The sequence below is a fragment of the Thunnus maccoyii genome, chromosome 1 (assembly GCF_910596095.1).
Source record: "Thunnus maccoyii chromosome 1, fThuMac1.1, whole genome shotgun sequence".
NCBI classification, from domain to species: domain Eukaryota; kingdom Metazoa; phylum Chordata; class Actinopteri; order Scombriformes; family Scombridae; genus Thunnus; species Thunnus maccoyii.
Window position 1 is genome coordinate 21,745,660 of NC_056533.1, and position 18,130 is coordinate 21,763,789.

Sequence of the window (18,130 nt, forward strand, 5' to 3'; positions counted from 1 at the left end):
TTCTTTTTTTTTTTTTGCTATAAAAGTTCAGATAATTTTGTTGGGACTGAACGTAGCCACAGAGACAAAATAAACAAGCTTCTGACCTATGAAGCAGAGAACTGCAGACCATTTTATATGCAGACACTCCCTGCTTCAGAGGGAACTTCCTGGAATAAAAATGAGACAGCGAATGAGCAATAAGAGCTGAACAGTAAAAATTTATTCAGATAAAAAAAAAAAAAAAAAGATAACAGGATATTTTGTTTGTCAAAAAAACTGTTGCTCCAGCATGCTGACATACACTGTAATTTTAAAAAGCATTGAAATAGTCACATTGAACTAGATGAAGAGTGGGGAAGAGTGTGGTTAAGTTGCAGATCGTAAAAGGCGTTAGACCGCTGCTGACATTCGGGATTGTTTGGTGACTCATTAGTTTGCAAAACAGACAGTTGGAAAGAAAGAGAGGCACAGAAAATGTATGGAGGTAGTGTCATTTTGAGCAAGTATCAAAACACAAAGACATATAAGATCACAAACTCAAAACATCCCAAATCTATGAACAGATACTGTTGGTTATTCAATGCTATTATATATTTTGAGACAAAGGTTATGAGCGTTTACCCTCATTATATCCTAGTCACAATATGAGGGCCGTGAAAGATTTTAAAAACAGCAAAAACAGTGCTGCAAGTAAAAAAAAAAAACATTAATAACTGTTTTGCTAAACACTGCATGTCACTGTGAAATCTGTCTAAAAACCTATTTTTGAAAGAACAAACATGATTGTGACTTCAGAACTTTAAGCTTACAAAAAAAGCAGAAAGAAAGAAAAGAGCCAGATGATGTTATTGACAGTTTTCAGTAAAACTTATACTTCCATGTCAACTTAAATCTAGTTCATTTTCGTCCTGATACAGCCAAATTTCCCACAATGCAACACTGACAGCCATACAGAATAAACTTTTGGATTTACTGAAACTCACTGTAAAGCCTGGACGCTTCAACGAGAAGCAAAGCAAATCAGCTATAGCGATGAACACTCGAAATGTCAAAATTGTTTCATATTTGACTACGGTGATGAAAAAACTACTAAAAACTACTCTGATGGCCAAGTGGATTGAAGTAAAAAAAATGTTAAAATGCTCTGAGTGCTTTAAAAAACTAATTAGTATGAATTAGTTTTGAGTACATGAGTTTTTTTGTGACTTGCACAAATGATCAGAGCCCATCAGGACAAGGGAAGCTTCACTGATGTGTTACTGCCCTTAACTTTTCATCTTCGACTATTTGCCAAATATGTTTTGCATTGGGACACCACTATGTTTGATGTGAACGCACAATAAGAACATGAAGGGTCAAGGGAAAAGGGGAGAAATGTGACGAAGCATTAGTGTGTCTTGTTGAAGATGTCCCAATAGAAACATACTATGCTTTGATTTCTAAGAACTAAACAGGAGTCCTTAAATAAGCTTCAAACCTGTATGTCTTGTGTTTTGTATGTACTGTACACTAAACTTGCTTGTTCTTCTATGATGTTAAATGTCAGCATAAATCAGACAATCCAAACTGCTCATTGTCAGTGAAACCCATAACTTCTGTCATGACTGGCAAAAAGATCTGAATAAATGAGCAGCTGTCTAGTCATGACGCATCCAACAAAACACAGTGTTCATCTAAAGCATGCCAGACCAATATGTATGTTTTCAAGTTGCAAATGACCCTTTTATAACCAAGATGTCAATAACTGAAAAAGTATGTTCTGCAGAATATATAAAACTGTTAAGTAATGAGCTTCGTTGGGCTCTCACATCATCATCAAGTACTGTGCGTACACAGACGTTTAAAGCATTACGCAATTTTACACTAAGTCTATGTCACAAAAAAACCGCTGACCATGACCTCCATTTCAAAACTTTGTTGCTGCAAGACACCACAACATAAAACAGATCAAAAGTAATCACAACAATATTCCCCTAACCATGTTGACACTGACATAACTTTTGTCTTAAGCAGTTTTTTCGACTGATATCTCAGGATCACAGATACCCTCTTGTCTGACTGGCTTTCCTGCCTTATGCAGGTGTTTGTTTGGATTCAGGTGCAGACTGTTGCATGGGTTGTGTTTTTTGAGGTGGAGCATGATCAGTTCCGGGGATGAAATAAAGGGAGAAATAAGGAAAAGAGGAGCAGGATCCTACCTGATGCTACAGCAACTGAAGGGGGAGGCCCTGCCTCTCCGCCGCTCTTTTGACTCATGATTTTTGGGTTCTGCTGAGTGGAGGAAGGCAACTGCAGCTCTCTAGGAAGAAGGTCATACACTGATTCTGTGGAGAGAAATAAAAAGAATAATAAGGTGACATACTAACAGGAACTTGACAGCTTTTGACTTGGTAGAATGAGAATTACAATTTAAATGCATCAGTTGTTGTAGGAAACCCCAAAAATGGCATGAATTCTTGTTGTTTTAATCATGCTTTCCTCAGGAATATCATTTCTTTTTAATTCTATTAGATTTCATGCTGATGTTGTAATCACTGTGTTACATCTTACATGTCACACCACACCACACTCTTTCACAATTGTAAGAACATTCCCGCTGTCTGGTTGGCAACAAATCTGGTAAATGACAAGGAAATACCCATGATACCGAGCTATGTCTGTGAGAACAATGCATGATAATACCAGCCTCAATTCAGACGCCAAACGGGTTTCCACCTCTTTGTTATTGCCAAACTCTGCCGCTGGCTACACGTACTGAAGATTCATGAAAACACTGTTGTGTTTCTTCTCCAAGATCATGACATTAATTTGAAAAATATGTCCAATTCCTGTCAACATCTGTTAGCTTTCCCACAGACTCTGAGAAACTGAAAGGAATCAAAAAACTAACATAAAAGTGGGAATAAATGTGCAGCGACCTGATGACGATTCTGATCGGGACCTTCAACTTTATTTGAAAGAAGAGCCACCTTTCCAAGTTAAAAAAACATTAACCCTCTGCCACAACGTAGTCTCAAGGCCTGTGACGAGAGCCGGATTACAAAAATAATAACTAGGGGTTCTAAATACACCTTAGGGAGTACAAAACCGCATGAAAAAAAGCACAAAATTACACAACTACTGAGGTAAAAGCAAAAGCTGTTGCACACCAAAATAAACAGCAGATCTCATTACAAACAGGCAGCGGGGTGATACAAAGCCTTTCTCTCTCCTCTCTGTGCCTCCCTCAGGGCCCACAGGACATGGGGAGGGGGAGAAAGCCTTGGGTCAACAGCATGACAACACTTTTACTAGCAGCCTGATTCATCATCCAAATATTATGGTATGAACTTAGAGCGGCCATTACAGTCGCCTGACTCTCTTCTCTGCCAACTGCCAGCTTTAATTACTTGCAGCTGAGTCCCAGGGTTCGGTGTGTATATCAGATACTTAACCCTCCCATTGTTACCACTCGCTGTGTACAATAGACAAACCTGGGACATACTGAAACCAGCCCATGCCTCTTCATTCCCAAAGCCCTCCAGTCTCTTACAGCTCGGTTTAGAAGAGCAGGGAATGCCGGTTCCCAGAAAGGGAGCTTATATCTGGACTCAGCAAACTCATATAGCTCATACTCAACCACACATACACTCGGGATTGGAGTGTGGCTTTGCTGGTTATTTGCTAAGTTCTCCAAACAAAATCACACACACACATGCATGCACATGCACTCATGCACACAAACGCCCCCCCACCACCTGCACAAAAACACCTTCTCTGCCCCTGCATCTACACTTAAACTCCACAGTCTTCTTGGGGCTCACTGACTGACTGCACATGCAGAAACATGTGCTCTGAGTGAGCAGCCCTTCCAGTAAACAGATTGCCAACCGCACAGACAGAAAATATGTACTCTTCTCTCAGAGCAGTGGTCTCGAATCACTGGCTGGCCTGTTCAAAGTGTTTCCACAGTCCCTGGACGGTTTTTTAAAAAAGTGAAAATTCTTATTTTGTGGCATATTTGTTTCCTTGTAAGCAGACAGAGAGCAATTCTTTATTTACACGTGACAAAACACTGTCCCTTTCATGCAGGAGAAGATTGAAAAAATAAAAAAAATGCTCAACCTGGTTAGCTGGGAAATAAACCGTACTGACTCACACACTCACCACGTGATGTTTTGATTTTAACTTAAGACTAGTCATGTTGTGCAGACCACTGACCACTGAGGAAAACCTTTCATTTTCTGTCCGTCTGTGATTATCATAATAACAGATTACAGTCTAACTGAAAATATTCACACTGACAGACACGGTGCTCATGTGGTTAGTTTTGATCAGGTCTTCTTATGCCTTTAATACATTCTGATAAATGTCCTCCACAGCTTCACAGATTTAGTTTTCACTGTTAACAGAAGGATAAACAACAAACCAGCAACACATAAAATCAAATCAAAATCAAAAAAAAAGTTTCATGCATAGTTAGATATTTTCGGAGCCAACAGTTAAATATCTTTGCTCTTTATATCCTCCTCATAACTTGTGATACGTTTATATGGTAAGCAGTGCAGGCTAAAGGTGAAAAAAGAAAGCACTCACCATGTGAATGGCAGGACTTACACTCCCATTCATTTCCCTCACATTCCTGCTGCTTGCTCTTACTAGCCCTGGCACCTGGGGCGTGGCACTGGTTTTTGGCTGAGTGACTGATTTAACTCCCCTTCTGTCCCCCTCCTCCACTCCACCTACCTCTCTCCCTCTCCCTGTCTTGTTTACTGTGCTCGCAGACCCTTTTCTGTACTTCAACTTGCTTAACAGGTTAGTGGTATTGTCATGTGGAATCCTGTCAAGCAGAAATGAAGGAAGAGAATAACCAACTAATGCTGAAAATTTTAGGCTATAGAGATATACAAAGTGGATTTATTGAACTTAGTGGAATACCACTGAACAAAAAGTGACTGGAACATACGACTAAGCTCACCTCGTCAGTACATTTGGAGATCATTCCAAGCAGAGAAGGAAAAAAAAAAACACTGAAGGGGCTGGCACCTGCAGCAAACCATGTACAACAACCCTGAAATGTTTACAGCCAAGCCTACATGAAGGCTGCCAGCGACTCCATAGCAACACAGATCAGGGGACAAGTCTTTTGAGCGTCTGCGTCTCTTGTGAGATAATGTGGAGAAAATACAACAGCATTATCCTAAATCAAATGGAGAACTGGGCATTGGTATTACAGGATGTTACATGAACAACAACGTTACAACATCTGAATCATCTCTGTAAAATCTCACCACACATTAACTTACGTGTTACCAATCACTACTGAGAGATAGCACTAATACTGCAAATAATACCTTTTATAATGTAGGTATACCATTCATGTTTAATTAATATGCATAATACATGACTGGTGTACGATATATCACAGCTGTGGCTAGACATTAATAAATGATCAAGTCATTCAATTAGTTTATTACCAATTGTAATTGATTGGACAATGGATTGGATTGGATAATGAAGTTATACATTAATTCACATTTAGGTCTTACATTCATTAATGTAATGGGTGGCACAGACGTTCATCTGTTAATACTTTTGACAAACAATAAGGAAGCAAGTAGGTCTGATTGAGTCAGCTGGACACTTTTGGTGAGTTTAGATGTTTTTCTCCGTGTTGTCATGGGTTTACCCTGAATACTTCTGTTTCCTCAAACGAAGACACTTCTGTTCAGACACAAACTGTGAATCTGGCTAAAGGCGCCTTTCTGTATTTGGTCATTGTTTGTGTATTTACACAGAACTGGGCAGAGCACTAAACAGTTTATTTTTCAACTGCAAAATGTCTCACTGTTTACAATTCCTAAATTATCAAATTGAAAGGATGCTTGTCCAAAATATTTGTTTATGTTAAAAAATGAATATTGGCTGATTTATCTTTTTTATTTTAACTCTTAAATATTGTTTGATTGGTAATCAGTCTAATAAATCCAGTGCTGAGATAGTCTGTGATTCTGAATGTCGAATATTGTGATGTCACTTAAATGTATTTATTTTTTCCAAGTGTTAAATGCTGCATTAAGTGACACAATCCTTATCTGAGTAAAATGAAAAATGATTATTAATTATTATTATTATTATTAAGCTTTATTCATTCAGAAAATCTCATTGAGATCAAGATCTCTTTTGCAAGAGAGACCTACATATACACAGGATCACAATAAGATTATTCATTCACATCACAATCATACACACCCACAGATAAATTACTTCACAAACACAATCACAAACATTATAAAGAATATCAGCTAGTGAAATTTACAGTCCCTCAGAGGAACAAGTGTCTCTAACTTGCAGCTGTTTTGCAGTTCATTCCAGTAGTGAGGTGCATAGTACCAGTCTTCCCAGTTTAGAGTTTGTACGAGGAACTTTTAAAGCCAACCTGCTCTGTGACCTTGTGTCATGGTTATTAGCTCTGAGCTCAACTAAGGATGTTAAATAACTCGGCAACTTAGATAGCAAGGCCTTATAAATGAAGACACAGGCATACTCGGCTATTGACTTTCTTTCTGAAAATGCACATGTGTGTACGAACCTCCTGAAAGTCATCCAGAAAAGATCAACATGTTTCAATATTGACTAAATATTGTAGACTAAATATTAGAAACACAACACACATTGAAAAGTAGCACAAACTACAGCCTCCAAAAAAAGCTGAACCAACACCTCTCTGAACAATAACATTAAAATCTTCATAAAAGGTAACAGTATTGCAGTACTACTGTATTAGACTGCACTAGTTTTAGTTAGGTGGACCTAATATTCTGGCAACTGAGTGTATGTTTACAAGTTGGACAAACATGTCAAAGAAGCATGCATACTGTAAAGGTGGTGTGACAGGAAGTTGTAAGCATGAATGGACGGGGAGGCTGGTTGAGCATGCATGTGATGAAGTACAAGCATCCAGGGGGCGTTACTTCTGTGGTCAGAAATTATTTTTCAGTGACAGATGCCAGACAGCAACGTGCAGGAAAAGCCAAAAATACTATCAGGAACAACTTATAACAGCAGTGATAAGCAGGGCAGCATTGACACTGCCCAACTACAAATAATGTGATGACATGTTAATCAATGAATGACCTGCCTGCAAAGCTGCCACCACAACTCTACTTGATTTAGTTAAAAGATCCTTTTACCTACCAACTCACTGTTGTTGTTCTCTTAACTCAGCTGTGATCTATGTTGAGTTTCAAACAATCACCACTGAGCCAGGAGGAAACATTTGGAATTGGGTGAACTATTGGATGCTTTATGCATTTTTACACATCTTTAATGTTCATAAATCAATTATATCTTAAGTGTTAGGCTAAGTAATCACATATTCTAAAAACACTGTGATCTTGTTAAAAGTGAGCCCCTCAAGTTCTTGGTATGTCACAAACAAATGTCTGCATTTCATCATGATGACTCTTCCATCAGTGGTGCATTTTTTAGACATGAGTTGGGCACTTATCAAAGGTGCTGCTGTTACAAAAATCAAACTTTGTTGTCATCACTGTTTCATCACTATCTCAGTCACTAGTCACAAGTCATTGAAATCAGATTATCTGAGGGGAGCAAATACTTTACTACTGATAATGAAGGCTGATGTTAGGGAAAAGTACCGTTTTAATAACATGATACACTATATACAGTATACTGTCTGTCTTTTTTTTGTTCCACATAGGCAACACACAAATTGCAGAGAACATTGTTGTTATTGTTCGCGGAATACAGGTGGCATAACTTTCATTTTGACTGCTGTCTGTCTCTAATCACTGTAAAAAAAATTGCTGTAAAAATACAGCCAAATTCTCTCAGTACCGTTCTTACTAAATGCGGTAAAATACAGTAAATTTTGGTGCTTTTTGGAGCCAAAACCAAGAACAGACATTAACAGTAGGCTATTGTAAGATTTGACAGTAAAATACAGTATTTTAATTTTCGCCACCACAGTAATGGTAGGACAGAATCCACATGCAACCATCAACATCATATAATCACCGTTCATCCTCCTTTGTCGAATCAAACCAAAAGGTCAGTAACATCTTACTCAGAAAACAGAATTACATTTGTGCATCTGGTTACCCAATTAGCGACTGTGTTTAATTTTTGCTAACATTAAATTGGTAATTCTAGCAAGCACCTGACAGGCACAAGAAAGCATTTTCAGGTAGCGCTCTTTCAGTTGGAAGTTTAAATTACTGGTATTTAAACATTATTCTTATATGACTGCTGTTTGCAAGTCTAGTTTAAAGATTATATTTGGATGACTATTTTTTTCTTGAACTACATATCAGCGAATGCTAACGTGAGACCAGCCTGATCTATACCTACACCTTGTTGATCCCACTTGCATTTCTTGATAAATTATAGCATAAAATCTGAAGCACATAACAATTGAAGTTGATTCAAAGCCAAGTTGTTTAAGATATGTTGGCTGCTGAGCCCCAAAAGACAGAGTGGTTATATTGGTTATCTTAGCTCAACCCAAGTGTGTTTCTGTAGCTAGGCTGCTGCAAAGATACTTAGTTTGTTGGCAAGCTGTACTAAAACCTAGGACATATTAGGCGATTTCTAGGCAATATTGTTTACTCGAACAAATGTTGTTTCCAGATAATTCATTGTGATTAATCATAAGAGGCGAACAGACGCCAGTGGGGAAAAGTGATTCCTAGGAAGACAATCAAGCTCACCATTCTTCTGAAGAACTTGACGTCACTTCTTAAATATAAGTTAGGGTCCCTCGTGTATAAATCTCTCCCATTCAATTGTTTAATTTCTCTTTCTCTTCCTCTCGCTCTGTGCTCAATTTTCATTTTTGTGTCTTTCTCACTCAGTGAGCTGTGAGCCTGGAAGCCTGGACGCCAATCTTCTGCCAATTAAAACAGAGAACATTTAAAGGCATTACATATTATTTTATCCAGCAATCTGTTTATTTGTGCTTTTATATTTTTTAACAGTAGTTTGCAAAGCAGTGGCTGTTTAGACTCAAGTTTTGCTGGCAGCTCACGATGTTATAATTAACAGACTTACATTGACCTCTTGTGAAAGAGCGTGAACCTTGAGAATTATTTTGTCCAACACATACTTGAATATATTCGGTATATTTGAAAGCTGCCACTTGTCTGATCCTCTTTTGTGCTTTATGTTTTTATGCGTTTTTAAATGTAAAACTTTTTACTAATATGTTTAATATTAGAAAACTTTTGAGTTGCTTACTGCAACATTTACAGTAAGAAACTGTTAATGTAGATTACAAAAGCAACACTAAAAATACATTATATTACTGCAGGTGTAGCTACAGTATCAAACTGTAAACCTCACATTCTACAGCAGGATACTTTATAATTTTTTACAGTAATTAACAGTTAAAGTAAATTACGGGAGTGACACTGTAAAAAACGGTAAAACACTGGTGACCACAGCTACCAGTAGTTCCTTTAACTTTACAGGGGTTTTTTGTTATGAATGCCGAAAGATTATATCACACACAATGACTCAAATATGTTGAAAGAAAAGTCCTACAGTGGTTACACTACAGTTTAGTGCACAATAGAGGCCATTATACTTATCAGTACTAGTTACTGCATTAAGGAAGTACTATGACACCATTCTTGTACTTGACAAAATGTTCACATGATGAAGAAACGCCAGAGAATTAGCACACTGAAGCAGAAAGGACGTGTGAAATCATGGTTATTGTGCATGGGTGATGCCCTGTGCCTGTTGAATTAGTAGTTATAGACATCACAACCACACATTTTTGGTCGATTAAAAGCAACCCTAAGCCAAAAGAAAACGTTAAGCAGGGAGAATAATGTAGAATCAGGTCAGGAATGATCAAGAGTATATATTATGGCACTGTCTTTAAGTCACTATTTCCACCTTGATCATCTTTGTAGCCTTAATCACCCTAAACTGAGCTTTTGCCTTTTGTTGTTTTTGACAAACTGTGCAGCACAGGCTGCTTATGCTTATGTTATTACCAGCATACTTCAAAAAAGGGGAATCGACTGGATCATAAAAAAGTAAAAGTATACAACACGCACAGAACACTGCTCAAGGTATCAATTTACATTCCTTAACATGTATTTTCAGTAGATATGGACCACAAGTTATGTGAAAGGTCAGCTGGCCAATATACATTGGACCTGGTCCAAACTCCTCACAAAGCTTATATTTCAGCCTATAATTCAGTGTACAGAGAAACTAAAGTCAAAAGGATAGCTGTCTTTTGAACAAAAGAGCAATCAGGTTTGGTGGAAATCAAATTTTGATATTTTTAACATAAAGATATATTTATTTATTTTTATTTTCATCACTCTCAAAAATGTGCTGAGCTTTAGAGAAAAATCTGTGGTTGCAGCTTTTAATCAGGGCAATTCAAAGTGACAAAGATACCGTAATGTTACTGTAATTTTACTGGGAAAATTGTTATGAATGCTGAAGGATTACATAGACACCATGACTCAAATATGTTGAAAGAAAAGGTCTCCAGTGGTTATTCTACAGTTTAGTGCACAATAGAGGCCATTATACTTATCAGTCCTACTGTTTTTCTTTTTTGCTTTATTGTTAACACCCTGCAATCCTACTTCTCTTGGAGCTCTGACGGGCTACTGTGGTGCTTAAAGAAAGTCTCCCCAGTTGTTTGAAAACTGAAAGTCAGCCAGACTTTAAATCAGGCTAAGGGCAGTCATTTGTGTCACACCAGGCTCAGGGTTTGTGGCATGTAGCTCTTTCAGTCCAGCTAATCCTGAAGTGGCCAGGAACAACTTCCAGGCATCAGTTTACACGACATGCTTTCAACAAACACCCACCACTATCCTGACTTTACAAAACAGCCCACTGAGGCTCCTGTCAGGGCCAAACCACCCAGCTACAAGACAGGTTTGCAAACAAAGCGGTTTGTTAGTCGTATTTTATATTGTCACAGCTAGTGCAACAGAGTTAATGTTAAAAATTATGGCTGAGAATAAATACTCTACAACACATCCACCTTTAGCTCTGTGTTTACTCTGTGTGGACTCAGAGATGAAACAGACAATGAGCTTAACATGAAAGCATGACTTCAGAAAGCAATGGAATTCAAACTATTTACAGAGGACAACACATACACACACACACACACACACACACACACACACACACACACACACACACACACACACACACAAAGAGGCTCGTACATGTGCACACTCACCAGAAAATGCTTACACACAGATACGGGAATGTAATAAACTTCTACACAACACCTTCAGTGAAATCAGGCCTATCTGATGATGACAGCTCTTCGAGTGACCTCCTTTTCTTGCTTCTCCTTTTCTTCTAAGTCAAAGGAAATCAAATACACTCATACACACACACACACACACACACACACACACACACACACGCACATGCACACACACACGTAAATATAGAGAAATTTACAAGCTACAGTGTGACAGAACTAAATTTTTCGTGTGCCAACCCAGGCATTTCTGTCTGACTTACAGGAAAACCGTGCTGAGGCAACAGGAAAAGCCTGTAGCAACACAGCACCGACAGTGTGACATCACCAAGCTGCTAACTGCATTGGGTCTTAACCTGGAAAAGAATCACAGCAAAACTGACTTTAAAAACTCCTCACTGTCTGCAAAAATAGTTAACTAGTTAGTTCATTTCAGTAACTCTGAACTGTTGATAATATCTAGCTCTCGCCCCTGTGTGGTTTGAATGCACTTATTATAAGTTGCTTATTATAAGCAGCTGTAAAAATGAATGTAATGTTGTGTCCTAAAACATATTCTGGAATAAAGGTTATGTGAGACATATATATAAAAAGGATAGTGAATAAGTGCACAATAACTCATGAAATCCAACAAAAGTCTGTCTGTCCACAGTGCAGCTCAGTTCCGCTACAATCACAGTAGTTGTGATTTTAAAAATAACTTGTGGTTTCACGTAGGTCAGGTTTTGGTAACCTTGCAAACTGATTACTGATGTAAGTTGTTTGCTCTATTAAATAAGAAAGTGGGAGTTAACAGATAAAATAGCTGGCAGCGTTAGGTCAACACTTAGCGTACACTGGGAAGGTCTGTTTGAGTCTTGAGGCGCTCATGAATTCACAATAGAACAGTAGAGCCTGTAGAAACTAAATGCCTAAATATTGTAAACTGAGACACCATTTCAAAACAATCACAGCCTTAAACAAAAAAGCAGCCGGATCAGCAGGTCTGCTCAAGCCTGGCAGCAAGTCTAAGACCCCACCTGCTCCTTCTGAGCCTATTCATACTGTACAGCCTATCTGTCCCCATTTCCTAAGTTTTATTTCTTAAAAACTTGCCATTTTACAGATGTATGACTATTTGTCCTCGCCTTCCAGAGCCAGACTGAGCCTACGCCTTCAGTTATTAATGACTTAAGAAGATTTGGTTTTCAGTCTAATTAAGGATTTGGAATGTCTACTGATTAGTCAGGCAAAACCACAACGGGCTATGGAAGGAGTGGCCAAGAACCAGCAAAAACCACAAAGTTGCTGTACTGTTAACATAGCCTTGTCAGACTGACTAACTCATTTTCAGGCATTCTGGTGTCACCATGAGTAGATTCCTTGTAGATTTCTTGTTGGATACAGTGTTAGTATTTTCTGTTGTCTGGTAAAGCAAACATATTAACACCATGTAGCTCATTAGCTCTCAGCTTTTTACTCAGATGAAGACATGCTTCATGCCAAAACGTTAGTTTCGGCACCTTGTTAAAAGCTCATCTTTCCAGATCCTGTCATATAGCTTATGTGAGGACGCTTTATTGCTCAAAACAGACTGCCACAATAAAAAATACCTTAAAGCAAGGACGAGCCAATAAGCAGTTCAGATTTTCTGTTTCTGTTGCGTGGGTTAAAGGGATATTTCAGCAATTAAGTGATGGACCATAAAGTTGGGGGATTTCTAGGAGGAAGATTAAACAAAGAATAGTTGGCTGACATATCCTGACTTTAAGTCTCAAGTGTAGGTCAAACCTCCAAAGTATTTGGGATTTGAGATTTTCCCATAATGTATCATTTGTTAGACCTGCTGAGTAAATGCCTTCATCATTTAATTATAATTTAGTTTATTTATTTAAACTCCACACCCATGCTTTCTGTTACTAATTTGTAGTCTCCAAACCCAATCAATAATGAGTCTGATGACATCATCAGGGTTATTTTTTTCATACTTTTGAGAGTTCCCACCAGGGTTACATAATACTGTTTTCACTGGATGAGCAGTATTCCTTGTGACGAGTAAACTTTGATGTGCAAAATCAGTGAAGGGCCCATTTAACAGCCTCTGATCCAGAACCACAGTGTACAGACTTGCATGTGGTTTCTGTTGATTCTTTTTATGTAAAAGTTGTAATAAGTGTCGTTCTCACTGCTGTGTCTCACTGCTAGAAGCTGGGTAAGACATTCATGTCAGAACACACACAAAAGAAATAAAATCAGGTTAGACGCTTAAAGAGGGGAAAAAAAGCTGTTGAGTCAAATTTCTATTGGAGCAGGTTGAGGCTTGCTGAGGCGGTGGGAGATTGAACACTGTCATATCTGCTCATGATAACTCATCAACTCACCTAACTCATCAAAAGAAAAAACTCCTCTTTGCCAAACTCTGACAAATGCAGGAGTGGCAAGAAGGAGACTGAAAAAATGATAGTGACACATTATAATAACTCTTTAACTAATATAATGACTCATGATTACGGCTTTTTAAAACAATAAGTTACAGTGTTATAAGTAACAATGTTGGAGTCTTTCTGGCAATATGTGATGTAACAGTCCAAAGAAGTTTGAGGTGGTAAAAGAAACTGTGGGAAAAGTTGACGACATTCTACAAATTCTTAACAATAAATAAAAAGAGGCGATCAATTATTAATAAACTAATGGGAACAGTAAATGCTTATTTTTCTGAAGCAGTAGCAAGTTATAATGATTGAGGTCACAAGGGCAACAAATAAAGCTGACAGCCTGAGGAAAAATAGAGGACAAGAAAAAGCAGGCAAACAATGACCTACAGAAACGTATGCAAAGCTCTTCAGGAGAGCTCAAGTTCACCTTGACTTGCCTCGACTTGTCTTCAGGCAAGAGATTCCACTGTGTGGGGGGTATGAACAAACGTGACCTTTGATTTTAAATTAAACTACAGCGGGGCAACTTTACACAAGGTTAAAAGGACTATAAGGTAGTCAGAAGCACAGTGGTAACAATGTTTTAAACGCTTCATAAAATAAAGGCAGTTTGGCTGAGTTTATTAATTAAAGTGCGAATCATCACAAACTATTAAGATTTTGTGGTTTCATGTCATGACTTGATCCAGAATTCTTTTATTTTATTTCAGGTCGGGAATAGCACCGATTATAACACAAAGACATACTTTAAATCAACTTTCATACTCCATCTTCACCCAACATAAGTATTTAAGTACATCAGAGTTACAAAACTCAGTCAGTGAGTAGATGTAGGTGAGAGTAAAAAATGTCTTTAACTCTGTGAATGACATGAAATGAGAGGGGGTCAGTGTGAGTATAAAAGTCCTACATGGGATGGTAAACTGAATATTTCAGTAAAGTTTAAAGGCAATATGTGTAGAATTTGGGTATGATTATATGATAATTCATTATCTTTATTCTGATGTTTCAGTTTGTGGGGGAAAAAAAGTAGTTTCAGTGAAATTGGTCTAAAAGTAAAAAGTCTATTCCTTTCAGCCCTTTATTGTCAGTGTTCCCTGTTTGAATCTGGGGGAAGCTGGCTGCTGATACTACAAATGTGGTGCCAAAGTTGGACATTTTCAAATTGAGTAATACTAACAAATATAACACAAAACAAACAGTTCAGTCTATGTAATTTAATTAACTGACGGATGAAGCGCTACAGAGCTTAACCACTGCACTGATAAATGTTTTGTGTGCGTGGGCAGATTAGACAGTTGGTCAGAGCCCCTTTCAATGCCGCCTCCCTTTTCTAAACAAAACAGTACCATCTTGATAACGGTTATCACCTTACAAGTTAACAAAGAACATACAAAGGAGTTACTACTGTTTTCAACTGTGAGCACTTCACTTTTACCGTAATGTATCCTTTCTGATGGCCTTGGCCCCACCTGGCATCCTGTGCTCTATCTCAGTACCCGAACCTACTGCAAGTGTCTCTTCAGTAAAGACAGTAAGAAGAAAACTAACAATGACAGGATGCAGAGGGAAAATCAGACGGTCCAATGCTGCTATTCATTTCAGCCCTGCCAGTCTGCCGAGGAAGCAGCAGATGACTCAGAAAAAAGAAATGAAAGAAAAAAAAAACACAGGATATTGAGATAATATAATATTAGGCTTGAAGACTGGATTGTTTGACTGCTTTATGCCACAGATATTCAGCATTTCTGAAGATCATGAAATACTTCTGTGTACATGTGTCTGTGAGACAACCTTTGATGGATTTATGACAAAGGCAGGAACAGGAGTCAGTGAGGACAGATTTGTCTCCTTCAGGGTATCGTAAATCTGGATAATGTTTCTGAAACCATGACCGTTGCTGTAAAGTGTCTCTCAAAACATCCATGACAAAAAAACCTGAGGGCAGATATCTTTGTGACATTGTTCACTACTACTACTACTACTACTACTACTACTACTACTACTACTACTACTACTACTACTACTAGCGGGCCGTGGGACACAAATTAAATCACCAAAATACACTGTAGAGGTCTTAGACCCAATCTAAAACGGACATGGAAAACCTTAACAAACCCAACATGTATAAATTAATGTAAAAAAAGAAATAAGAGACCAGATCTAAAAGGGACCTTCCGCACAGTTAGACCTGATGTAAATGTGGTCAACCTGATTGGATCTGAATAGAGCGACAACACCAATACGTGCAGCAGCATGATGCACCATAAACTAATTAGCAGCTGCGGTCTTAGCGGTCTGGTAGCTTTGCATACTACTATAGTTGCAACATCTCACGTCCAATCCCTGCTGGAGACCTTTGTTGCATGTCAGTGCCCTCCTCTCTCCCCTTGTTTCCAGTCACCTCTTGACTGTTAAACTGTCCACTGAGAGTAGATATAGATGTCACTTTTTAGTGCACTTCACACTCTCCATCTTGTGCCAAAAGCATTTTTTTCTTCTGTGACGATTATGATGCACCATGTGATCAGAGCTAAGAGCGAGTCTGCTCAGATCAACTTAACCCTTTACACTGTATCCGCCTTTTCTGTGCTCCCATTACCAAAACCTGACCATACTGGCAATTATAAATATTATTTCAAGATCACTGTATTAAATGCATTACTGCTGACTGTGATAGGTGCAGAAAAATCACTTCAGGACTGCACAAGGTGAAAACGCAAAACACCAGAATGACATATGAGCCGCAGTAAATTTTTCAGCGTCACAGCAGACAGAATACAGGACAACTGCTGCTGCATGAGGACTGGGATGATAAGAGAGGGGAGGGTCAGAGTACTGCTGTTAAACATCATACTAGTTGCAGTTTGAAGCTTATTTCAGGATATTGCAATCAAAGAATACACAACCAAAAGGTTAAACCTCATAAAATGACCAAAGAGTTGAATCAACACCTCTCTGGCACATCTCAGCAAAAATGTAATATAATAAGCTTCACAAAGGGAGGGTTTATTGCAAGGCTGGTATATTGGATTACATTTTAGTTCTGGTTTCAGTGTACAGTTAAAGCACAATAGTGTAAAAACAAACAAACAAAAAAACATCTGCTTTGGTGACATTAAGTGGTTTGTAAAAAAAATTCTTTGTAATTGTTATTTGACTATATTGTAAAATCTTGAATCTTATCATTGAAACATGTTTTAACACCAGTTGTAACGCTCATGTTTTGGGTTTCTATAGATGTAAGATTATTCACGTCATTATTCAATATTAGGTCACAGTTCTGGTATCATCTTTGGCTCATTCTGTGTCAGAAAATACCCTGGCAGTGTGTACAGTGTGTGCAGCCTAGTTATAAGCTCGTGCTTCTCATCTGCCAATGGAAAGAATCCCGTCAGCCAAGATTCACGACACTTAATATTTAATGTCGTCGTTCAGATGCGTCTTGCTCTGGAGAGAAACACGAGGGGTGGATGTTAGATCTCACAGGTGCTTTGGGCTTCTCGCAGACGAGTGTGAGAAAAACTCTGCCAGATGATTGGAAAGCAAAAGCTTTAGGCATCATGGCCTCCTACACTCCTCATTTGGACTATATATGACAGTCTAAATCTGAAAATGCATCTTTTACTCCCCATTTTGGTCATTATCAGCATCATCTCGTGTTGCAGTGTAAATACGACAATTGGGGGTTAGATCCTATAATGAATTAATATGTCAGTGACATACAGTGCCACTCAATCACCTTGATGGAGAAGCAGAAAGCTTGACATACTATGAAACTGACAGAGTAAATACTGCCACTGTAGTTTTTCCAAGTGAAACTCTTGAAACATTTACCCAGAAAATACATTCCATTCAACAGCAGATAATGTGATAATGTGACTGCTTCAGGATAAACAACGATCTGCTTCCATTACATGGACACAATTAACATGCTAAGGTAAAATAGGCCAAGGAGACAAAGGTCTGCAATGTTTCTCACAAAAAAGAAGAACTGGGAAACACAATATAGTAGATAGTGCGTACAAAACTGCACATTCAATTATCTTTCATGGTCCAAAGATGTTGCGTCTCATAAATTTGACACAACGCACTGTCATTATATTATATCATACCAAAATAGCAGTATAACTAACACAATACTCAAGGGTGTCAAGCGGCAGCAACTTTTTTTAGTGAGAAAATGCAAAACAAATGAATAACGTTCATAGTGAGTAGAAACGCTGTCTAAATAATATATTTGCAAAATATTTACTGAAGAGTGTAAAAGTAGTAGAACAACAAATGAGAGGCTGATGACCTAAAATCCACAAAATGTCATGGTGACCACCTTTGAAATACAGCTATTTTTGTGTGTTACGGCTCCAACAGGTTAAAACACTCGCAAATTGATTTGCGCGGCTAAAACAAAGTCAGAAGTGTGCAGTAAATACCAGAGCAGGTGATATTTTGACTTGAGCCTCATTTGTCTTTTTACTGGGGT

The 18,130-nt window shown here is 38.2% G+C and overlaps 1 protein-coding gene across 7 annotated transcripts in view; it reads right to left on the reverse strand.

Annotated features, from left to right (window-relative positions):
* Positions 1 to 18,130, reverse strand: part of nfat5b (nuclear factor of activated T cells 5b) — a 41,822-nt gene that overhangs the window by 17,233 nt on the left and 6,459 nt on the right. For 2 of the 7 annotated variants that reach the window (XM_042406567.1, XM_042406530.1), the window contains one exon: positions 2,181 to 2,306. In XM_042406567.1, coding sequence (XP_042262501.1) covers positions 2,181 to 2,238 — 58 coding nt within the window. In that variant the 5' untranslated portion in view covers positions 2,239 to 2,306. Of the gene's footprint in view, positions 1 to 86; positions 150 to 2,180; positions 2,307 to 4,707; positions 4,802 to 4,939; positions 5,124 to 11,255; positions 11,329 to 11,496; positions 11,590 to 18,130 lie in introns of those variants that run through there. The other 5 variants (XM_042406536.1, XM_042406550.1, XM_042406541.1 and 2 more) reach the window with 5 other exon arrangements.